At 44.2% G+C, this 23,427-nt stretch overlaps 1 protein-coding gene across 1 annotated transcript; it reads left to right on the top strand.

Annotated features, from left to right (window-relative positions):
* Positions 1-6,675: 6,675 nt before the first annotated feature.
* LOC306838535 (uncharacterized protein) lies at positions 6,676-22,219 on the top strand (the record flags this gene model as incomplete). The annotated part of the gene is made up of 4 exons (XM_079366745.1): positions 6,676-6,963; positions 16,250-17,299; positions 21,524-21,687; positions 22,031-22,219. The coding sequence occupies exons 2-4, from the start codon at positions 16,285-16,287 to the stop codon at positions 22,217-22,219; spliced, it is 1,368 nt and encodes a 455-aa protein (XP_079222871.1). The 5' UTR covers positions 6,676-6,963; positions 16,250-16,284.
* Between the last annotated feature and the right edge of the window lie 1,208 nt (positions 22,220-23,427).

Raw genomic sequence — 23,427 nt, 5'->3', positions numbered from 1 at the left:
ACTTTTTATTTCTATGGCTCATAACTGTCTTCACCTCAGGGTTTCTTCCTGCTGGTTCAGCTGTATACAAAAACTATCTTTCTTCAGAAAAACTCATGAATACAGTTCATTCCGAAAACACACAGGGCCTGATTAACTAAACGTTTGCGTGTGCAAACTTGATACCACCAACGAAAAACACGTAATCTGATCTGCTAACAGTGTGCAGTGAGGATTGCGTCTTTCATATGAGCAAAACAACACGTACTGTCCATTGAGTACGTGTGCCTTAATGAATTCTGCAACATGATGCGTTTCTGCCCCAGCTGTGGCCTGAGCGCCACAGCTTGCAAAATACTGGAAGGAGCAAATACAAAGAAGTTAAGTTGGTACACACAATGTGATTTACCAAGCCAGGCAAACATTGCGGTGATTGTGACGGTGTCTGAATTTAACAACTTTGAAAGGAGCTCAGGGTTACGCACTGCAGACTGAACTGAGGAGGAGACATAAGCACAATAAAAGAAGTGTAAAGATCACGTTTATTCCCCTCAGACACGTTTAAGTGTTTCTTCAATAACAGTGAAACAAAAGAAATACCATGATTAACTATGACTGAACATTCACAGCCTCTGCGTTCTATAGAATTGCAACATTGACACTTATGTCGTCCTATTTCCCTCTTTTCACCAACATTACATTTAAACTGGTCATTTCCTTTTTCTCAGGTTGCACGTCTCTCTAGTGCTCTCCTTTTGCAAAGACATTTATGTCCGATCACAGCGCTGGTGCACAATAGTCCAATCGGTGCACCTGAGCGCCACAGCTTGCACCTCCTGTGCAATGTATGACAATTCATTTAAAAAAAATGAAGGGAAGAAAAGAGAGACCCTTTTTAATGCCGTAGTTTTCTGATAACCCAAATGTTATTTTTGTTAAATTCAGATTTATCTGCTATAACTCGAAAATACTGTTTGTTCATTTGCCTCTCTTGCTGATACCCATTTTGCGATTGCAGTCGTCCTGCTTTCCATCCAAACTCTCTGTGACGTAAACCAGTAGAACACACAAAAGCCTGAATGAAACACAACCACCTCCACAAGGTTTGCACCTGTTATCATTCACACAAATTTCCTTGGTAGATTACCCGCAAAACGCTCACAAACCAAACGTGCAATCTTTTGGAGTGAACACGCAATTTAGTACTCTTTGGGATCTCAGTAAATCAGGTCTCAATGAAAACATTAACGAAAGATGAGTCTCGCGGGAAATCACGAGTGATTCGCTCTGCTACTCCCCTCGCCTCTCCACCTCCGCTGAAAACAAACTCCAAGTTGACCACTGTCAATACGAAGGGGCGAAACCGACCTAAGAAAGAGAAGATGTTTTCTGATGATCTATCCTAGTGCATTCCCCTGATGTTTTTCTCTGTCCTTTACAACTATTAAATCAAAGGCTTTGATATCTGCAATATTTGAGATGATGTAAGTACTCAACAATAACACATGTTGTAATGAGGCATTCTACCAAATTAGTTCATAGTGAAGTCCCATTACTGAAAAAAAGTAACAAAACAATTTATTTTTCAGATATGGATTTTACTGAGATTATATTATCATCTGTTTAAACCCAGGGAAACAACTGAGAATTTGATAGGCTAAATAAATACAAAATAATCATTTATAGGGTACTTTATTGAGAAGCAGCTGTCTCCAATTCTTACCTCTAAATTTAAATTCATGTAAATACCACTTAAAACATTTTTAGATTTTTTTCAGTGATGTAATTTAAAAGATCTCAGAAGTTGAAATACTTACAAAATCATGTCCCTATTTTTTGTCCCTGAAAAAAAGAGTTTTAGAGGCTTAATTGGCTGAGCCGCAACTTAAGTCACACCCCTGCATTTTTGACCAGGAAGTGGCATTACATCCCTCTCCCTCATGGCTGCATGGTAAGTAGCTTAAAACCATATTTCTTTTTAATTATGTGTTCCAAAGTTTGAAAATCAGCGTGAATTTTTAAAAATTGTGACTACTTAACACATATTCTCTTCTTCTTTTTTTTTTTTGTGTGAAAAACTCTTCAAAGATGTCTTTGCTAGCCATGTGCTTGCTTAGCATTATTTTGTCACTAGTGAAACGTTCACTGCCAAAAACCAATAAAGTTTTGGTAGTGACAAAATGGAATGGCAAGAAGTTTAATTTTTAAATAAATGTGTTCACCAAAGTCTTAATATAAGTGATTGTCTTTCAGAATTATAGTTTCAATCATTGATTTAAAGCAAATAAGCATGGTTTCTGCTGGTTTCTATCTGTAATTGTAGAGTTCAGGAAGAAATAATCAAGACACCAACATGCCCAAACCAAATTAAAAAAAAATTGGAGAAGATATGTTGAGAATACAGAAAAACAGTGACCCTGTTAAACACTCATTTTTATTTAAAGAAGGAAAGAGAAATAAGAAAAGAAGGGAAGAAGGATTGTTCAAAAGTATCAACGATTTATCAGCCAGGGAGCAAAGCAAGTTCAGACGATCATGGAGAAAAACACTGAAAAGACACAGGGTGTTGATAAAAACACACAAAGAGATGGACAGATTTTGCAGAGCTTCCACACCACCTAGCACTTCTAGTGAGGCAGAATTGACACGGGAGCATAAACCTGCAGAAAAAAAATTAGTGCAGATGATTAACGTTGCGTAGCGGAGCTTGTCAGAGGTTAAGGTTCAAGTTGACATCAGATAATTCTATTTGTTCCCCAAGAATGAAAACGCAGATGCAAAGCCGTAGCCAGGGTTTTTTAAATACTGAGGTCAACATCATTGACCTCATCATCAACATTTATTTCAGGCAAAACTGTTCAGTGTGCGTCTTTGTAATCGTTAAGTAAATAAAAATAAAATTGTTACTGAATATAACGGTATTTGAGTATGTGTGTGTGTTTGTGTGTGTGTGTGTGTGTGTGTGTGTGTGTGTGTGTGTGTGTGGGGGGGGGGGGGTGTTGCTACCTCACAAAAAACTACAACTAAGATGATCTGTAACTATAGTGACTTGATTTCACTGAAACTAAAAAGAAAAGAAACCTAAGCCACAGTGAGGGGCTGCTACCGGGAAATTCGTAATTGACACGTCGTCCTTCGGCTGCTTCACGTTGTAAATCACACATCTGCGGACTTGTTTTAGATGTATTTATTTACCACTACCTTTGTGTTCGGATTTCACACCTTCAATTAAATACAGATTATTAATTATTAATGATATTGGTATTTAATTAAATAATTTGAGACTAATATTTTGGTTGTTCCCTGTTTACAGGGTGGTGCCCCGAGGTTTATTAAACGCAGTTTAATAACAATTATTGATTTAGATTAATAATTAAATAAACTTAATTATTAATTTATTTTGACAATCAAATTTTACGTCATAAAACCCAACATAACCGTTGGTCAGGTATTCGCTCCTGAAAATTCCCAACATGTCGCAATCCGGATGAATGAATCAGCTGATGATCGTTGCGTCGCCAGGCAACGGTTGTAAACATCCTCCGAGCTACAGCAAAAACAGGAAATCCAGCGTCGCGTCTTCCTCCATGAACGATAGCAAACTAATCGAACTAGCTGAAGCGCAGTTTTTGACTTGTATAGTGACTTGATTTCACTGAAACTAAAAAGAAAAGAAACCTAAGCCACAGTGAGGGGCTGCTACCGGGAAATTCGTAATTGACACGTCGTCCTTCGGCTGCTTCACGTTGTAAATCACACATCTGCGGACTTGTTTTAGATGTATTTATTTACCACTACCTTTGTGTTCGGATTTCACACCTTCAATTAAATACAGATTATTAATTATTAATGATATTGGTATTTAATTAAATAATTTGAGACTAATATTTTGGTTGTTCCCAGTCAAAAACTGTGTGCTTCTCCCCGGTAAGCAGCACACCTGAGGAACAATTACCTCTTCTTTCAAACTTCAAATCTTCTATTTATCCCCTTTCCATGTTACTGCTGTCCAATACGCCACCTACTGTGGCAATCGGGAAATGACCTGAACATAATACAAAATGGCTCTAACACACCGGCCCCTAATTGAATGACCACAGACATTACAATTACTTTCATGTGTAAACAAATAGAGCCATAACTTAAGTCACATGCACATAGAGTGAACCAAACCATAAATAATAATAAAATAAAAAAAACCCTCAACCATTTGTAAACATAACCCGTTTTTGTTTATGTATTTTTATATTTTTTAGGTCACTTTTATCTCATCCATGATTGCTTGTGGCTTCTGGTAGCCGTGCTCGCTGCTGACATAACAAAGCCGTGTCTCTCCTCCCCTTCATCTTCTTCTTGAGTTTTGACTCTCAGGAAGTTCTTCCTGTCCAGCTCCCTCCCTCCTTCCTTCTTCACTTCTGTTCCCATGGTGCTGTGCTCCCCGTCGTCATGGTGACAGATACTGTCCTGGTCCTCAGTCCCCCTGTCTAGCATCATGTCGCCCCCTTTAGACAAGGACTTCCTCCTCCTGAGCAGCTCCTGCTCTCCGCCTCGCTCGTCCAGCTTCTGCTCAGAGTGGTAGTACTTGATGTGGTAGTGGAGCAGGTTACCAACAGTAGCCTGTTGGTAACCTCTGTCAGGACTCATGTGCTGACAACTCCTGACCAATTCTCTGGGCTGCCCTCTTGTAAATTGTTCTAAAAAATAAAGGCAGTCAGCTTTGCTAGCCTTTGATTCCACACTATGTTCAAAGGCTCTGATGAAGGTTTTATACTGAAGAGGATCACCATCGAATGCTGTAATGTCCCGAGAAGGCAAGGACATTAGGTTCTGTTGTTGAACCAGAGCCGCTGTGATTTCATTTTGTCGGTGCATTATGGTGCACAGGTCTCCTTGTACTGGTACAGAATATAGATGCTGTTGTTCCACTGATGCAGTGTTGGGGTCCAGCCAAAATGACAAAGTTCAGGCTGTGTCGTTTGGAGAACTACAACAAAAGACTCTTTATCCCAGCATGCCTTGCAGGTACTCCCAGAATGCCTTGCCACACCTAACACATAGGTGTGAAGTCTGGGAGGTATAAAGCCAGCCATGCTTCATTGTTCTGCCTCTTTCAAACGTCGCCTGCCGATGTCCGAAGATACCCAACTTTGTTCCTGTTTCCAGCACGCTGCTCTTTGTTTAAGTTTGGCGCGCAGCTAATCCAAAGGCCTTGAAGCACACCGACGTCCGAAATTCCGAGCTTAGATCATCCACTTGAACGCATCTCCCAAGCAGATCGTTTATTTCTCCCGTGTTAAAACGGTATAGAGAGAGATTGTAAGGATTACGTCTCGTTCCGTCCTTTAAAGAAAGGACACCCACGGAGATCACCTCGCTCGACGGAGGACACGACGGCCCTGCTCAACCCCTTTGGACACACACGCCGCCATCAGCTAACAACTGCAGGAAGGCCGCTCCAGGACCTCTTTTCTTCCTTTCATCAACCGTAGACGAAACGGTGACAAGTGAGGCTTAGCTAGGTCTGGGCAGTTAGATATAGAGAGTGTGTTTAATAACTGAGTTATTATGGTGAAACGGTGATAATATTTTGCTTGGTGTTTGACCGATGTGTCTTAGATTTTACTAGAGTAAAATCTCTTTTTGTTTCCTTTATTTGTGTCGCTGTGCCCCCTGTGTTTATCTGTGAGCTCCCGCGTCATAACCGGGCAATAGACTCATTATCAGAAAGACTAGTGTGAACGCTGTCTGATACAAATCCAGCCGCTGGCTTCTGATAAGTGAAAGTTACTATGCTCTGAGTTGTGGTGAGCTCCAGTCCGAGATTGAGCTGTCGAGGTGCGTTGTTTTCTCTCGCTCTCTCGCCTTTACACACACACCTTTCGGTAGACACACACACATAGATCTGTGGCTTTCCAGACGCTGCTGAAACGTAGATCACGTTCTGTGTCCGCCATCACGTGACCACGCGTGGTCGCCGCCATTTTTGATCGCTGTCTGTCTCTGTCTGTCCCTCCCCCTCTCACTCTCACACACACACACACACACACACACACACACATACACACATGTGCCACGCTTGTTTGTTCTGTTTGTTACTTGTAGTTTGGCTTATGATGGTTGTTTGTTTGATTGAGTTTCATTGATTAACTTGATGTTGCTTTGTTAAATAAATTCTATTATATTTTACAAAGTCATTGTTTGTGATCACTGTGAATTTGCTTTGTGACTTAGGCTGGGTGAAAGGGCTTTGTGTTCGGATTTCACACCTTCAATTAAATACAGATTATTAATTATTAATATGGGTATTTAATTAAATAATTTGAGACTGATATTGGTAATATTTTGGTTGTTCCCTGTTTACAGGGTGGTGCCCCGAGGTTTATTAAACACAGTTTAATAACAATTATTGATTTAGATTAATAATTAAATAAACTTAATTATTAATTTATTTTGACAATCAAATTTTACTTCATAAAACCCAACATAACAGTTGGTCAGGTATTCGCTCCTGAAAATTCCCAACATAATGGTGCCCCGTGTGAGGCCCTTAATAAACCAGCTTTGTTACATTGTTTGTTCACAGTGATCCAAACTTTTAATCCTAAAGTGATTCTTCTAAAAGAAATTCTTTTCTTTGGGAGATTACTTTTTGTTGTTGTTTTTTTTTAAGCAGAGTAAACATCAAGTTGTGTGTTAGTTGTGCTGTTGCGTGTTGATGAGTGAGTAGTTTAATAATTTTTGTGTGCTTATTGTTGTTGGAGACAACAAGTTAGCCATTTGTTCAGTCAGGAGTGTAACTTTAAAATTGTTACAGAGCCAGCTGCCTGAGAGGCGTGTCTTCCCCCAATCCTCAAAAGGACTTGAGGTGTGAATGTTCGCACCTAGCTGCCAGGACAGACTGCACTGATCCGGTTTAGAACCGTAGGTCAGAATTGCCTCCTGCTGACTTTTATCTTGCAGCTTCACAAACAGAAATCCACTAAGGTATTCTGTTTTTACCACATTAACATGGGCACCAAGACTTCTTGTGAGCCAGGAGCTAAGACTCCTTTTGGATCAGACCACCACACATCACCACAAGAAACTGTTGCTGGTCTGACACACCGCTCCTTAGAGGAGATTTCAAACCTGAACAGCTATTTAATTAGCATTTGTAAGAACACCTTGAGAAAGGTAGGTGACCAGGCCAACCCCCGAGCCAAGATCACCCCCAACAAAGACAGAATGTCTGCGAAAGACCTTCAGCAGCCAGGGACCAAGGCCCCCTGTGGATCACACAATCCACCCCCTCAGGTTGGAGTTGCAGGTTTAAACCATGTCCCTTTAAAGGTCAACAGTCTGAACTCCTCCACCCTCAGCACAGGCGAAGACAAATTAAATGAATTGGTTGAGTATATGACTCATCTAACGGGGAAACCACAGTACACATCTTCGAATGTTCTCGGCCAACTTCTCCTCCTTTTCCAGCGCAAATCATATTTGCAGCAAAATAGACACCAGGCACAGCTCGCCCAGGTGCAAGAAGATAACCAGATCCTAAAGGACGGCTTCAAAAGGATGCAGGACCGACTTAAGACCTTGCAAGTCGAATGCAAGGCCCTGCAGGAGGAGAATAAAATACTGCAAGAAAGCTGCAGGTTAGCCAGACGAATGAAAGAAAGTGTCATGGTACCCGGAATTCAGGAGGAGCAGGTACGCACCGCAGCCCCCACGCCAGCTGAGGAAGCCCTACACAAGGGATGGGATACTGAACCAGATCCCTGGAGGAAGGAGACAGACATGTTGGACGACCAGAGGACTTATGAGTCTTCAGACGACTCGGGCAACTCCCACCAGACTGTAACTCATGGTCTATGGACCAGACAGAGTGTCAGTGCTTCAATGGAGACACTCCAGCCAGAGGTCCAATCCCTGCAGGAAGAGAACAAATCTCTTCGTCAGCACCTACGAACTGCCAAGCAGAAGGTGTTAGACGCCTTTGAATTAATTAAGGGAGCACAGGTAAGCATAGAGCAAGCCACGTCGTCAGGATATGACTCTGATCGTGCACCAAGCCCCTTAGAAGATCAAACGCCCCTGCTGAAAAAGCTCAGTAGAAAACCGAGCAGCCAGGATAGTCTAATGACTGAACAAAGTCTTGTTCCCCCTGTTAATCCTGAACAGAAAGACTTTGACTGTAGAGCCCCTCCCTTTGAGAAAACGCTCCGGTACACTGACAGTTGTCACACTTTTTCACACCTTGACAGGTTTGAATCACCCCATGGGAAGGGGGGTGACTTCTCAGCCCCCACAGGCAGAGAGTACATCAGGCCCTCTGCTGCCACCTGCAGGTTCCCACCACAGGATACACAGCTGAGCAGTTATGGCACGTCTGATGACTCGGATGGCTCCTATGGGAAGGGGGGTGACTTCTCAGCCCCCACAGGCAGAGAGTACATCAGGCCTTCTGCTGCCACCTGCAGGTTCCCACCACAGGATACACAGCTGGGCAGTTATGGCATGTCGGATGGCCCCTATGGGAAGGGGGGTGACTTCTCAGCCCCCACAGGCAGAGAGTACATCAGGCCCTCTGCTGCCACCTGCAGGTTCCCACCACAGGATACACAGCTGAGCAGTTATGACAGGTCTGATGACTCGGATGGCTCCTATGGGAAGGGGGGTGACTTCTCAGCCCCCACAGGCAGAGAGTACATCAGGCCCTCTGCTGCCACCTGCAGGTTCCCACCACAGGATACACAGCTGGGCAGTTATGGCACATCGGATGGCTCCTATGGGAAGGGGGGTGACTTCTCAGCCCCCACAGGCAGAGAGTACATCAGGCCCTCTGCTGCCACCTGCAGGTTCCCACCACAGGATACACAGCTGGGCAGTTATGGCACGTCGGATGGCTCCTATGGGAAGGGGGGTGACTTCTCAGCCCCCACAGGCAGAGAGTACATCAGGCCCTCTGCTGCCACCTGCAGGTTCCCACCACAGGATACACAGCTGAGCAGTTATGACACGTCTGATGACTCGGATGGCTCCTATTCACCCAGATATCCAATAATGCGCACAAAGCTCATTGATTCTCTGGTGGATGATGCGACCCGCTTTGATCCAGATAATACAGACTTTAAAATAGTCGATTATCTTAGAGAGATCAACCTGCTCCTCCGTGAAATCCCTGATGCATCCACCTGTGAAAAACTCAGGCTGATCTGGAAGACAACTTCCAACAGTGTTCATGACTTCATCAGTACCCTCCGGCCCAGGATTAGAGAAAAGTACTCTGCACTCTGCAATGTTTTGTGCGAGGAATACTCCACCTTCGTTTACCCTGCAGAGAAACTTGTTGGTGCTTTCAAAGTCCTCCACCAGGAACATGAAGCCCCCAGAAAGTACTACCAGCGCCTAAGGTCAGCATACTTTCAGGGACATAGGGCTCCAGGTATGGACGAGGATGGAACTCTCAAGTCCATCTTCGTGTACAACCTGCATAGCAGTGTGCGGCCAACTGTTGAGCTGCACTACCGAACTCATCAGCCGAGTATGCAAGAGGTCAAGGAGTTAGCACAGGCAGTGTGGGAGACACGCATACGCCCTGAGCCTGAAAGTCACAGAGGTGGCGTAGCACTTGAAGGCAACAAATTGCCTCGTGCTATGAAGAAGTCCAAGAGACCACGTCACCGGCAGAGAAGACGACAGAGCCAGGGGGGTGAAGGGTTGAGCCAGCCATAGGGTAGGTTCCAGCCTGAGGAGTCAATCACTGACAGACCTGAACAGAACTCTCGGGATGACCGAAGCCTAAGACAGAAGGGTAGGTATAACCAGAGTTCCCAAGAGGAACTCTCGGGATGACCGAAGCCTAAGTCAGAAGGGTAGGTATAACCAGAGTTCCCAAGAGCTTCATAAGGAAGCAGGTCTCGGCAGTGAAATGACTAGCACAATTCCGAGGGGGGTGATAGATGGGGTAAGACAGTGGCAGGCCTCCAGCCCTTACAAAGAACCAGGTTCTGACTCCACATTGGGGAGGCGTGAGTAGCTCCCATTTCAAAATCCAGTAACTCTACTCACGCTTTCGTTGTTGTTGTTTTGTTTTGTTTTGTGGCCTCACACCCATAGTGAGACTCTACATGTACATGTACATTACGCACTGACATGCCACAAACACACACAGGCTTTCTCCTGCCCAGTCAAGGAGTTAGCCCACACATCTACACATGAAACTGTTCTCTTTCTCTCTTCCTCTTGTTTGTTTGTTTCATGTGTTTTGTCAAAGAATGCACCTTGAGCAGCAATGCTTCGCTAATGTCTGATTATGTTTTGATGTTTAGCGCTAGACATAGTTAGACAGTCTGCCCAGACTTTGCCTCAATGTCTGCCCAGACCAAATGCCTCTTGAATTTATGGACTGTTTGCCAAATTAACTTTTGTACAAGTATCTCCAAAGCACGTGGACTGGTGGCCCATAGTGCCCTGAAGACCATGACCTGCATCCCGCTCTTCAGGCCAGGGGGGATGTTGGGGTCCAGCCAAAATGACAAAGTTCAGGCTGTGTCGTTTGGAGAACTACAACAAAAGACTCTTTATCCCAGCATGCCTTGCAGGTACTCCCAGAATGCCTTGCCACACCTAACACATAGGTGTGAAGTCTGGGAGGTATAAAGCCAGCCATGCTTCATTGTTCTGCCTCTTTCAAACGTCGCCTGCCGATGTCCGAAGATACCCAACTTTGTTCCTGTTTCCAGCACGCTGCTCTTTGTTTAAGTTTGGCGCGCAGCTAATCCAAAGGCCTTGAAGCACACCGACGTCCGAAATTCCGAGCTTAGATCATCCACTTGAACGCATCTCCCAAGCAGATCGTTTATTTCTCCCGTGTTAAAACGGTATAGAGAGAGATTGTAAGGATTACGTCTCGTTCCGTCCTTTAAAGAAAGGACACCCACGGAGATCACCTCGCTCGACGGAGGACACGACGGCCCTGCTCAACCCCTTTGGACACACACGCCGCCATCAGCTAACAACTGCAGGAAGGCCGCTCCAGGACCTCTTTTCTTCCTTTCATCAACCGTAGACGAAACGGTGACAAGTGAGGCTTAGCTAGGTCTGGGCAGTTAGATATAGAGAGTGTGTTTAATAACTGAGTTATTATGGTGAAACGGTGATAATATTTTGCTTGGTGTTTGACCGATGTGTCTTAGATTTTACTAGAGTAAAATCTCTTTTTGTTTCCTTTATTTGTGTCGCTGTGCCCCCTGTGTTTATCTGTGAGCTCCCGCGTCATAACCGGGCAATAGACTCATTATCAGAAAGACTAGTGTGAACGCTGTCTGATACAAATCCAGCCGCTGGCTTCTGATAAGTGAAAGTTACTATGCTCTGAGTTGTGGTGAGCTCCAGTCCGAGATTGAGCTGTCGAGGTGCGTTGTTTTCTCTCGCTCTCTCGCCTTTACACACACACCTTTCGGTAGACACACACACATAGATCTGTGGCTTTCCAGACGCTGCTGAAACGTAGATCACGTTCTGTGTCCGCCATCACGTGACCACGCGTGGTCGCCGCCATTTTTGATCGCTGTCTGTCTCTGTCTGTCCCTCCCCCTCTCACTCTCACACACACACACACACACACACACACACACATACACACATGTGCCACGCTTGTTTGTTCTGTTTGTTACTTGTAGTTTGGCTTATGATGGTTGTTTGTTTGATTGAGTTTCATTGATTAACTTGATGTTGCTTTGTTAAATAAATTCTATTATATTTTACAAAGTCATTGTTTGTGATCACTGTGAATTTGCTTTGTGACTTAGGCTGGGTGAAAGGGCTTTGTGTTCGGATTTCACACCTTCAATTAAATACAGATTATTAATTATTAATATGGGTATTTAATTAAATAATTTGAGACTGATATTGGTAATATTTTGGTTGTTCCCTGTTTACAGGGTGGTGCCCCGAGGTTTATTAAACACAGTTTAATAACAATTATTGATTTAGATTAATAATTAAATAAACTTAATTATTAATTTATTTTGACAATCAAATTTTACTTCATAAAACCCAACATAACAGTTGGTCAGGTATTCGCTCCTGAAAATTCCCAACAGCAGGCTGTATATTGTTGACTGGCAGAGAGGGGCTTTGTTGTGTGTTTCCATACTGCTTCATTCCAAATGTTTCCGGTTTCCATTTTGTTTCATATTTGGATCCAAGGGTTTGCTGTGGGTTTCCCTCTGCAGAGTGTGTGTTACGTCCACTTGAATCCTTTTGGGCTACTGTGAAGCTGTCCATTGGCATTGCATTCCATGTGTGTGGTTTAAATGAGTTCGCTGCAGGATTAAATCCTTTTGAATTTGGGTTTTGTTCTTTATTCCTTTGCAAGTAAGAATTCCTTCCATCAGAAGGTGCTTGTGATTTACAGGAACATTCTGTGGCAGCTTGAAAAACTGCTAACTTTGCAGTGGATGCAGCTATTTCAGCATCAATCTTGAGCTGCTCTCTTTGTCTTCTCAGTTGCTCTTCCTGGGCCTCTAGAGCAGGGTTTCTTAACCTTTTTGACCTTGGGGCCCAACATTTTCAGGGCAAGGTAGTCTGGGGCCCAATCGAGTGAATGGTTCTGATTTAACTTTTGCGGTCATTTTTATTTAATAGCTATTTGTGTCACTATGTTGTAATAATGAATCCTGTTCTTCATTTGTATGTTTTTTAATCAATATATAACCTATACATAGGCTAATTATGCATAAAACCTTGCACAAGTTAAGATCATTTAATTAATTTTGCTCATATAAAACCATGTTTAAGTGCATGTTTGTCAAATAAGTAACACAATATAAACTTAGCAACAAAAGCAATAAAATTAGGTGCTCAATGAAGTTAGGTAGATTTGTTGAAATTAAAAAGAGCATTCTGTTTTGTGTAGCGCTGCCCCCGTTGCTGTCATTATTTTTTCGTTTTAAGAACCTCTCCATTACGTTTCCATTCAGATTCAGGCCCCGTTTACACGGAGACGCTGTGACAGCAAGACGAAACATTTGGACATGCGCAGTAGTCGACAACAACAATGGCGGCGGCTATGTGCTTCAGCAGCTATTCGCGTTGTATCGTCTTTTAAAACAGAACCTTGATATGATACATTGTGTATGTCGCCGCCAAAAGAGCAACGAATACTTGCGGCAAATAGTTCAACCTTTACCCGAGCACAGGGCGACCATACGCAGCGTTTAGGTAAGACCTGGGAGAACTAGCCGCTAAACAGGATGTTGTGGAGGAAGTGGTTATACTGCTGAGTGTCGCGCGTGTCGCGTTGTAAAGTTCCACTACTTCTAACTGATGATACTGCCTCTGGTGGTCGGAGAGTATACTGCAGGCCAACGATCACGGCCCCTTCGAAGGGCCGCGGCCCTATGGTTAAGAAACCCTGCTCTAGAGCATGCTTTCCCTTTAAAACTGCAGCTCTAGCGAGAAGTGCAGCCCTTTCTGCTTCCACTTTAAGGCGGGATGAAGCTGTAGATTTGCCACTTTTGTTACTTTCTTTACCACTACCTATGCTTTTCCAATGAGAATGTCTACTGGCAACATTTGATATGCTGTCATCAGGGTTAACATCATCATCTTCACCACCATGATCATGTACCAACCATTTTTTAACCTCAGAAATGAAACCACTTTCAACAATCATTTTTGCAGCAAACCAAGTGTCTTGTTTGTCCCTTTCTTCAATGGACATTAAAGGCAACAGAGCCACATGAGCATCTTTAGCTTCCCCACACAAAAGCCCAATTTTTTCCAGTATGTGTTTTATCTCATTTGTATTACCACTCTGCATAAGCTCTTGAGTTACATTTCGTAGGGTTTTAGCCTTACTTAATTTATCTTTTCTTACATTTTGTAACTTTTCCACCTTTGCAACAAGAGCTTTGTGTGTCAATGTAATAGACCGTTTACTTTTTACAGTTACTATCTCATTAACATCTCTCTCATCCACAGAGGCTGCATCAGCCACTGGCTGCGCAGCAGCCGCGTCTGTTTTACCGTCCATAATGTCTTTAATGTCTTTAATTCACACCGCAACGCACCTCCGAGATGAAAGCAACAAGTTACAGTTCAGTTTACCAGTGTTATTTTAGCGACCAATGCATTGGATTTACACTCGCAAAGTTGTGTGCACACATTTAGTATGGCCATACAGTTGGTAGCGCTACCTTTTACCTTACAAACGGTGGGCGCCGTGATGTCTGTTGGGTCCAGCCAGGATGGCAAAGTTCAGGCTGTGTATGTTTGGAGAACTACAACAAAAGACTCTTTATCCCAGCATGCCTTGCAGGTACTCCCAGAATGCTTTGCCACACCTAACACAGAGGTGTGAAGTCTGGGAGGTATAAAGCCGGCCATGTCTCATTGTTCTGCCTCTTTCAAACGTCGTCTGGCGACGTCCGAGGATACCCAACTCTGTTCCTGTTTCCAGCACGCTGCTCTTTGTTTAAGTTTTGGCGCGCAGCTGATCCAAGGCCTTGAAGCACACCGACGTCCTAATTTCCGAGCCTAGATCATCCACTTGAACGCATCTCAGAAGTATAGCGTTCTATTTCTCCCGTATCAAAACGGTATTGAGAGAGACTGTAAGGATTACGTCTCGTTCCGTCCTTTAAAGAAAGGACACCCACGGAGATCACCTCGCTCGACGGAGGACACGACGGCCCTGCTCAACCCCACTGGACACGCACCGCCATCACCTTACAACTGCAGAAAGGCCGCTCCAGAACCTCTTTTCTTCCTTTCATCAACCATGGACAAACGGTTACAAGTGAGGCTTAACTAGGTCTGGGCAGTTAGATATAGAGAGTGTGTTTAATAACTGAGTTATTATTGGGAAACGGTGATAATATTTGCTTGGTGTTTGACCACTGTGTCTTAGATTTTACCAGAGTAAAATCTCTTTTGTTCTCCTTATTTGTGCCGCTGTGTCTCGTGTGTTTATCTGTGAGCTCCCACGTCATAACCGGGTAATAGACTCACTATCAGAAAGACTAGTGTGAACGCCGTCTGATACAAATCTGGCCACTAGCTTCTGGTACGCGACGTAAACTGTGCTCTGAGTTGTGGTGAGCTCCAGTCCGAGATTGAGCTGTCGAGGTGCGTTGTTTTCTCTCGCTCTCTCGCCTTTACACACACACCTTTCGGTAGACACACACACATAGATCTGTGGCTTTCCAGACGCTGCAGAAACGTAGATCACGTTCTGTGTCCGCCATCACGTGACCGCTCATGGTCGTCGCCATTTTGATCTGTCTCTGTCTGTCTGTCCCTCCCCCTCTCTCTTTCTCTCTCTCACACGCACACACACACACACACACACACACACACATGTGCCACGCTTGTTTGTTTTGTTTGTTACTTGTAGTTTGGCTTATGATGGTTATTTGTTTGATTGGGTTTCATTGATTTACTTGATGTTGCTTTGTTAAATAAATTCTATTATATCTTAAAAAGTCGTTGTTTGTGATCACTGTGAATTTGCTTTGTGACTTAGGCTGGGTGAAAGGGCTTTGTGTTCGGATTTCACACCTTCAATTAAATACGGATTATTAATTATTAATGATATTGGTATTTAATTAAATAATTTGAGACTGATATTGGTAATATTTTGATTGTTCCCTGTTTACAGGGTGGTGCCCCGAGGTTTATTAAACGCAGTTTAATAACAATTATTGATTTAGATTAATAATTAAATAAACTTAATTATTAATTTATTTTGACAATCAAATTTTACTTCACAAAACCCAACATAACTGTTGGTCAGGTATTCGCTCCTGAAAATTCCCAACATAATGATGCAGCCCGTGTGAGGTCCTTAATAAACCAGCTTTGTTACATTGTTTGTTCACAGTGATCCAAACTTTTAATCCTAAAGTGATTCTTGTAAGGGAAATTCTCTTTTCTTTGGGAGATTACTTTTTGTTATTTTTAAAGCAAAGCAAACATCAAGTTGTGTGTTAGTTGTGCTGTTGCGTGTTGATGAGTGAGTAGTTTAATAATTTTTTTTGTGCTTATTGTTGTTGGAGACAACAAGTTAGCCATTTGTTCAGTCAGGAGTGTAACTTTAAAATTGTTACAGAGCCAGCTGCCTGAGAGGTGTGTCTTCCCCCAATCCTCAAAAGGACTTGAGGTGTGAATGCTCGCACCTAGCTGCCAGGACAGACTGCACTGATCCGGTTTAGAACCGTTGGTCAGAATTGCCTCCTGCTCACTTTTTATCTTGCAGCTTCACAAACAGTAATCCACTAAGGTATTCTGTTTTACCACATCAACATTAACATTAACATGGGTACCAAGACTTCTTGTGAGCCAGGAGCTAAGACTCCTTTTGGATCAGACCACCACACATCACCAAAAGAAACTGTTGCTGGTCTGACGCAGCTCTCCTTAGAGGGGATTGCCAACCTGAACAGCTATTTCATTAACATTTGTAAGAACACCTTGAGAAAGGTAGGTGACCAGGCCAACCCCCGAGCCAAGATCACCCCCAACAAAGACAGAATGTCTGCGAAAGACATTCAGCAGCCAGGGACCAAGGCCCCCTGTGGATCAGACGATCCACCCCCTCAGGTTGGAGTTGCAGGTTTGAACCACGTCCCTTTAAAGGTCAACAGTCTGAACACCTCCACCCTCAGCACAGGCGAAGATAAATTAAATGAGTCGGTTGAGTATATGACTCATCTAACAGGGAAACCACAGTACACATCTTCGAATGTTCTCGGCCAACTTCTCCTCCCTTTTCAGCGCAAATCATATTTGCAGCAAAAGAGACACCAGGCACAGCTCGCCCAGGTGCAAGAAGATAACCAGATCCTAAAGGACGGCTTCAAAAGGATGCAGGACCGACTTAAGACCTTGCAAGTCGAATGCAAGGCCCTGCAGGAGGAGAATAAAATACTGCAAGAAAGCTGCAGGTTAGCCAGACGAATGAAAGAAAGTGTCATGGTACCCGGAATTCAGGAGGAGCAGGTACGCACCGCAGCCCCCACGCCAGCTGAGGAAGCCCTACACAAGGGATGGGATACTGAACCAGATCCCTGGAGGAAGGAGACAGACATGTTGGACGACCAGAGGACTTATGAGTCTTCAGACGACTCGGGCAACTCCCACCAGGCTGTTACTCATGGTTTACGGACCAGACAGAGTGTCAGCGCCTCAGTGGAGACACTCCAGCCAGAGGTCCAATCCCTGCCGAAAGAGAACAAATCTCTTTGTCAGCACCGACAAACTGCCAAGCAGAAGGTGTTAGACACGTTTGAATTAATTCAGGGAGCCACGTCGTCAGGATACGACTCTGATCGTGCAACAAGCCCCTTAAAAAATCAAACGCCCCTGCTGAAAAAGCTCAGTAGAAAACCGAGCAGCCAGGATAGTCTAATGACTAAACAAAGTCGTGTTCCCCCTGTCAATCCTGAACAGAAAGATTTTGACTGTAGAGCCCCTCCCTTTGACAAAACGCTCCAGTACACTGACAGCTGTCACACCTTTTCACACCTTCACAGGTTTGAATCACCCCATGGGAAGGGGGGTGACATCTCAGCCCCCTCAGGCAGAGATTACAGCAGGCCCTCTCCTACTACCTGCAGGTTCCCACACATACACCCTGAGCGTCACAAAGGTGACGTAGCACTTGAAGGCAACGAATTGCCTCGTGCTATGAAGCAGTCCAAGAGACCACGTCACCGGCAGAGAAGACGACAGAGCCAGGGGGCTGAAGGGTTGAGCCAGCCGTAGGGTAGGTTCCAGCCTGAGGAGTCAATCACTGACAGACCTGAACAGAACTCTCGGGATGACCGAAGCCTAAGACAGAAGGGTAGGTATAACCAGAGTTCCCAAGAGGAACTCTCGGGATGGCCGAAGCCTAAGTCAGAAGGGTAGGTATAACCAGAGTTCCCAAGAGCTTCATAAGGAAGCAGGTCTCGGCAGTGAAATGACTAGCACAATTCCGAGGGGGGTGATAGATGGGGTAAGACAGTGTCAGGCCTCCAGCCCTTACAAAGAACCAGGTTCTGACTCCACATTGGGGAGGCGGGAGTAGCTCCCATTTCAAAATCCAGTAGCTCTACTCACGCTTTTGTTGTTGTTGTTTTTGTTTTGTTTTGTGGCCTCACACCCGTAGTGAGACCCTACATGTACATTTACATTACACACTGACATGCCACAAACACACACAGGCTTTCTCCTGCCCAGTCAAGGAGTTAGCCCACACATCTACACATGAAACTGTTCTCTTTCTCTCTTCCTCTTGTTTGTTTGTTTCATGTGTTTTGTCCAAGAATGCACCTTGAGCAGCAAAGCTTCGCTAATGTCTGATTATGTTTTGATGTTTAGCGTTAGACATAGTTAGACAGCCTGCCCAGACTTTGCCTCAATGCCTGCCCAGACCAAATGCCTCTTGAATTTATGGACTGTTTGCCAAATTAACTTTTGTACAAGTATCTCCAAAGCACGTGGACTGGTGGCCCATAGTGCCCTGAAGACCATAACCTGCATCCCGCTCTTCAGGCCAGGGGGGATGTTGGGTCCAGCCAGGATGGCAAAGTTCAGGCTGTGTATGTTTGGAGAACTACGACAAAAGACTCTTTATCCCAGCATGCCTTGCAGGTACTCCCAGAATGCCTTGCCACACCTAACACATAGGTGTGAAGTCTGGGAGGTATAAAGCCGGCCATGCCCCATTGTTCACTCTCTTTCAAACGTCGTCTGGCGACGTCCGAGGATACCCAACTCTGTTCCTGTTTCCAGCACGCTGCTCTTTGTTTAAAGGTTTTGGCGCGCAGCTGATCCAAGGCCTTGAAGCACACCGACGTCCTAATTTCCGAGCCTAGATCATCCACTTGAACGCATCTCAGAAGTATAGCGTTCTATTTCTCCCGTATCGAAACGGTATTGAGAGAGACTGTAAGGATTACGTCTCGTTCCGTCCTTTAAAGAAAGGACACCCACGGAGATCACCTCGCTCGACGGAGGACACGACGGCCCTGCTCAACCCCACTGGACACGCACCGCCATCACCTTACAACTGCAGAAAGGCCGCTCCAGAACCTCTTTTCTTCCTTTCATCAACCATGGACAAACGGTTACAAGTGAGGCTTAACTAGGTCTGGGCAGTTAGATATAGAGAGTGTGTTTAATAACTGAGTTATTATTGGGAAACGGTGATAATATTTGCTTGGTGTTTGACCACTGTGTCTTAGATTTTATCAGAGTAAAATCTCTTTTGTTCTCCTTATTTGTGCCGCTGTGTCCCGGGTGTTTATCTGTGAGCTCCCACGTCATAACCGGGTAATAGACTCACTATCAGAAAGACTAGTGTGAACGCCGTCTGATACAAATCCGGCCACTAGCTTCTGGTACGCGACGTAAACTGTGCTCTGAGTTGTGGTGAGCTCCAGTCCGAGATTGAGCTGTCGAGGTGCGTTGTTTTCTCTCGCTCTCTCGCCTTTACACACACAGCTTTCGGTAAACACACACACATAGACCTGTGGCTTTCCAGACGCTGCTGAAACGTAGATCACGTTCTGTGTCCGCCATCACGTGACCACGCGTGGTCGCCGCCATTTTTGATCGCTGTCTGTCTGTCTCTGTCTGTCCCTCCCCCTCTCACTCTCTCACACACACACACACACACACACATGTGCCACGCTTGTTTGTTCTGTTTGTTACTTGTAGTTTGGTTTATAATGGTTGTTTGTTTGATTGAGTTTCATTGATTAACTTGATGTTGCTTTGTTAAATAAATTCTATTATATTTTACAAAGTCGTTGTTTGTGATCACTGTGAATTTGCTTTGTGACTTAGGCTGGGTGAAAGGGCTTTGTGTTCGGATTTCACACCTTCAATTAAATACAGATTATTAATTATTAATGATATTGGTATTTAATTAAATAATTTGAGACTGATATTGGTAATATTTTGGTTGTTCCCTGTTTACAGGGTGGTGCCCCGAGGTTTATTAAACGCAGTTTAATAACAATTATTGATTTAGATTAATAATTAAATAAACTTAATTATTAATTTATTTTGACAATCAAATTTTACGTCATAAAACCCAACATAACCGTTGGTCAGGTATTCGCTCCTGAAAATTCCCAACATGTCGCAATCCGGATGAATGAATCAGCTGATGATCGTTGCGTCGCCAGGCAACGGTTGTAAACATCCTCCGAGCTACAGCAAAAACAGGAAATCCAGCGTCGCGTCTTCCTCCATGAACGATAGCAAACTAATCGAACTAGCTGAAGCGCAGTTTTTGACTTGTATAGTGACTTGATTTCACTGAAACTAAAAAGAAAAGAAACCTAAGCCACAGTGAGGGGCTGCTACCGGGAAATTCGTAATTGACACGTCGTCCTTCGGCTGCTTCACGTTGTAAATCACACATCTGCGGACTTGTTTTAGATGTATTTATTTACCACCTTAATAAAGACACGGTTTACACGCACTTTTGGCTATTAATGAAAGGAAACGAACAAAAGAAAAGGTTCAATTATTTGCCTCTAAACGGCAGTCAAAAACTGTGTGCTTCTCCCCGGTAAGCAACACACCTGAGGAACAATTACCTCTTCTTTCAAACTTCAAATCTTCTATTTATCCCCTTTCCATGTTACTGCTGTCCAATACGCCACCTACTGTGGCAATCGGGAAATGACCTGAACATAATACAAAATGGCTCTAACAGTAACTGTATACATTAAGTGTTTGGGCTATATGACCATACCATATTTGAAGATATGGTGATTGAGAGTGAGTGAGTGAGAGAGAGAGAGAGAGAGAGAGAGAGAGTATAATTATACATGACCGGTCACATCGTGACCGTGTTTATTAGTTTTCATGAATGGTTTCAATGAAATAAAACTGAAGGAAAAAAATGCAGAGGACATGACCTCTGTGTCCTTATGGCTACAGCCCTGCGCAGAAGGAAGTAGGAAAGAGTCCCTTCTAGTATCACAAACACCCTTCTGTTTCACAACACAGACTGTCAGCTATGAAGAGACACTCATTTAGGAGAGCTCTCTGTGGCAAGTTGCTGAGAAAATACCTAACTTGTTACTTTGCTTATGAAACTAGTTGGTGTCTCCCACAAACAATTCAACAAGATTGTAGACAACCCACAACTGGACATCAAAACACTACGGACAGAGTCAAAACTTTCTTAAGTTGAGATGACAATAGTTGGAAATCTGCCGAATGAAACAATCACAAGCTTTAAAAAGAAGCAACCAAGCACCTTGGGATGATTATCTGGCAGAGCTTGAGCAATGTTGCAGACGAGCTGTGCTAAGACACATGGGCTAAAGCTTGTATGTACAGGGAATGTCTCTCACGCACAACCCAAGTACAACCGGGACAGGAGCCACATGGTGGTACCAGTGGCTCACATAAAAAAGAAGATTATGAAAAAGAAAAGGACAGAGAAAGAGAGTGTGCAAGTAGCATCCACTGCACGACATGATGGCTGCAATTAAGCCAGTTTGACTTGGTGAATATGCGCTTACTATAGACGGCTGTTTCTTAATTTTAGGTTTCCTCAGGGGTGCCCAGAGTCTTACAATCCAAAAGACGGGACCCTCAGTTCCGCTTTGGGACCTGGATCTAGTCCTCAGTGCTCTGCGGCACCCCCCTTTTGACCCCCTTGAGGATGTGAACCTCATATGGCTCTCCTTCAAGGCAGCATTTCTGCTGGCTGTAACTTCTGTCAGAAGTATTCAGATCCACTCAAGTACTTAAGTTCACAATTTTTTTTGTACAAAATGAGACTGAAAAAATGACGACTTTCATTTTTAATAAAAATACAATGGTGGTCACAATGGTCTCCTTCTTCTACTCTGCATGTGTAGATGGCCTCAGGCTGCATCACGCTCAGGACGCACTGGCACCCCAGGCTACTTGTGAACATTCTGCCACTTTTCTGACAACTCACAGACGCAGAGTTGCACGCCAAAGGATTGCTGGGGGTAACCATGTGGCCACATCAGGAGATTTTAGAAAGCTCCCAGGGTAATGCCATACGTCTGGGCACTACTGCTAGTCGGGGCGAGGCAAGACGACCTCAATGATCTCAAAGCAAGCCAGAGGGCAGAGCAAGGTGACGTTAAGGAAGTTGACTCTGACTCCAGAGAAGCGCCTCGGTTCTGACGAAGACAATGAGGACTATGTGGAATCACCTCATCGGCTAGAAAGCCAGCGGCTGAGGGTGGTGCGTGCAGCGGCCCCCTAAAGTTTCCTCAGCATATACTGTACCTACACGAAGCCAGCAAGAGCGCAGCAGCAAAGCTTGGCAGACTCACACAGCACCCTAAGAGGGCAAGCATAACCTTACTGGTGGTGCAGCTAGCCTGACTGCTCCTGTGGGCACCATAAGCACTGTGGAAGTGCAGCCCACCATGCCTGGTCAGCCTGGTAAGACAGCTGGGCTACCTCTATGTAGCTGACGCTAGCACGTATTGTGTATTTGTAGCCATGACAACAGGAAATATGAGATATTTTGCCTTTTTATATTTGATCAGATTGATAATTGCACGCTCGTTTGGGGCTAAATTTATTTTAGGGGTGGGACTTGATTTAAACAATTAATACAATTAACTCTGGGCTTTAAAACTATTAATCAAAATTAACTTAACATTAACTTAACATGGCAGCCACCATGACAAGACATGTAAGTTTATGTTGCTAAGCTCTCACTAAATCCACTTTCAGCGAGGCTAACAGTGATGGTTTTCTGTAAGATGTGCCACGGAGAGAAACTGTTCAGTGCAGTTTTCACTGTAGTGTCTGGTTTTTATCTTCTGCACAGTCAGGGCAAAAGACTGCAGATGCCATGTCCCATCTAAGACATCAGCAAGGTGCGCAGTGACACTGACATAATTTCAATTACTAACGGAGGTCCTATGAGAGCCACGAATTCAGCTTTCTGCAATGCACCCTAATCCTTTAGCCGAGTTCTCTCGTAATCAACGCGTTGAAGTCCCACCCCTAGTTTATTTTATATTGGGAGCTTATCTTCCTAAGAGAAATAGACACACAAACTTTGAGTCACGCAATCAGTAACGGAAGTGACCATGACCAAAAGCGGAAGTGCGTGTGACGAACAGCAGGAGAAAAGACGGGAGAGACGTACGTGGAACAGACGGAAAAAGGGTCAGAAGTAAAAAGACCCAAGGATTCCCTGCGATGACATTCTACCGCTGGTCGAACAGGCGCACGTTTTCACAGTGTTACATGGCTACTGCGACTTGTGAAAGAGCGTTTACGTTTGTTGTCTGTGGACATCAGTAAGAAGCATGAAGTCCTGTTTTTAACGGACCAGACTAGTTACAACCTTGGTCTACTTGCTCACCAAGCTCAGCTGGGACTGGGTGGACGGACTGGGTGTGAAAAAGTATCACCAAATAATACAGTTTTCACACCCACTCCGTTTTAAAGGAA

This window comes from Symphodus melops (assembly GCF_947650265.1).
Source record: "Symphodus melops genome assembly, chromosome: 1".
Taxonomy (NCBI): Eukaryota; Metazoa; Chordata; class Actinopteri; order Labriformes; family Labridae; genus Symphodus; species Symphodus melops.
Note: the sequence above shows the minus strand (reverse complement) of the source record. Positions and strands in the feature narration are given on the sequence as shown.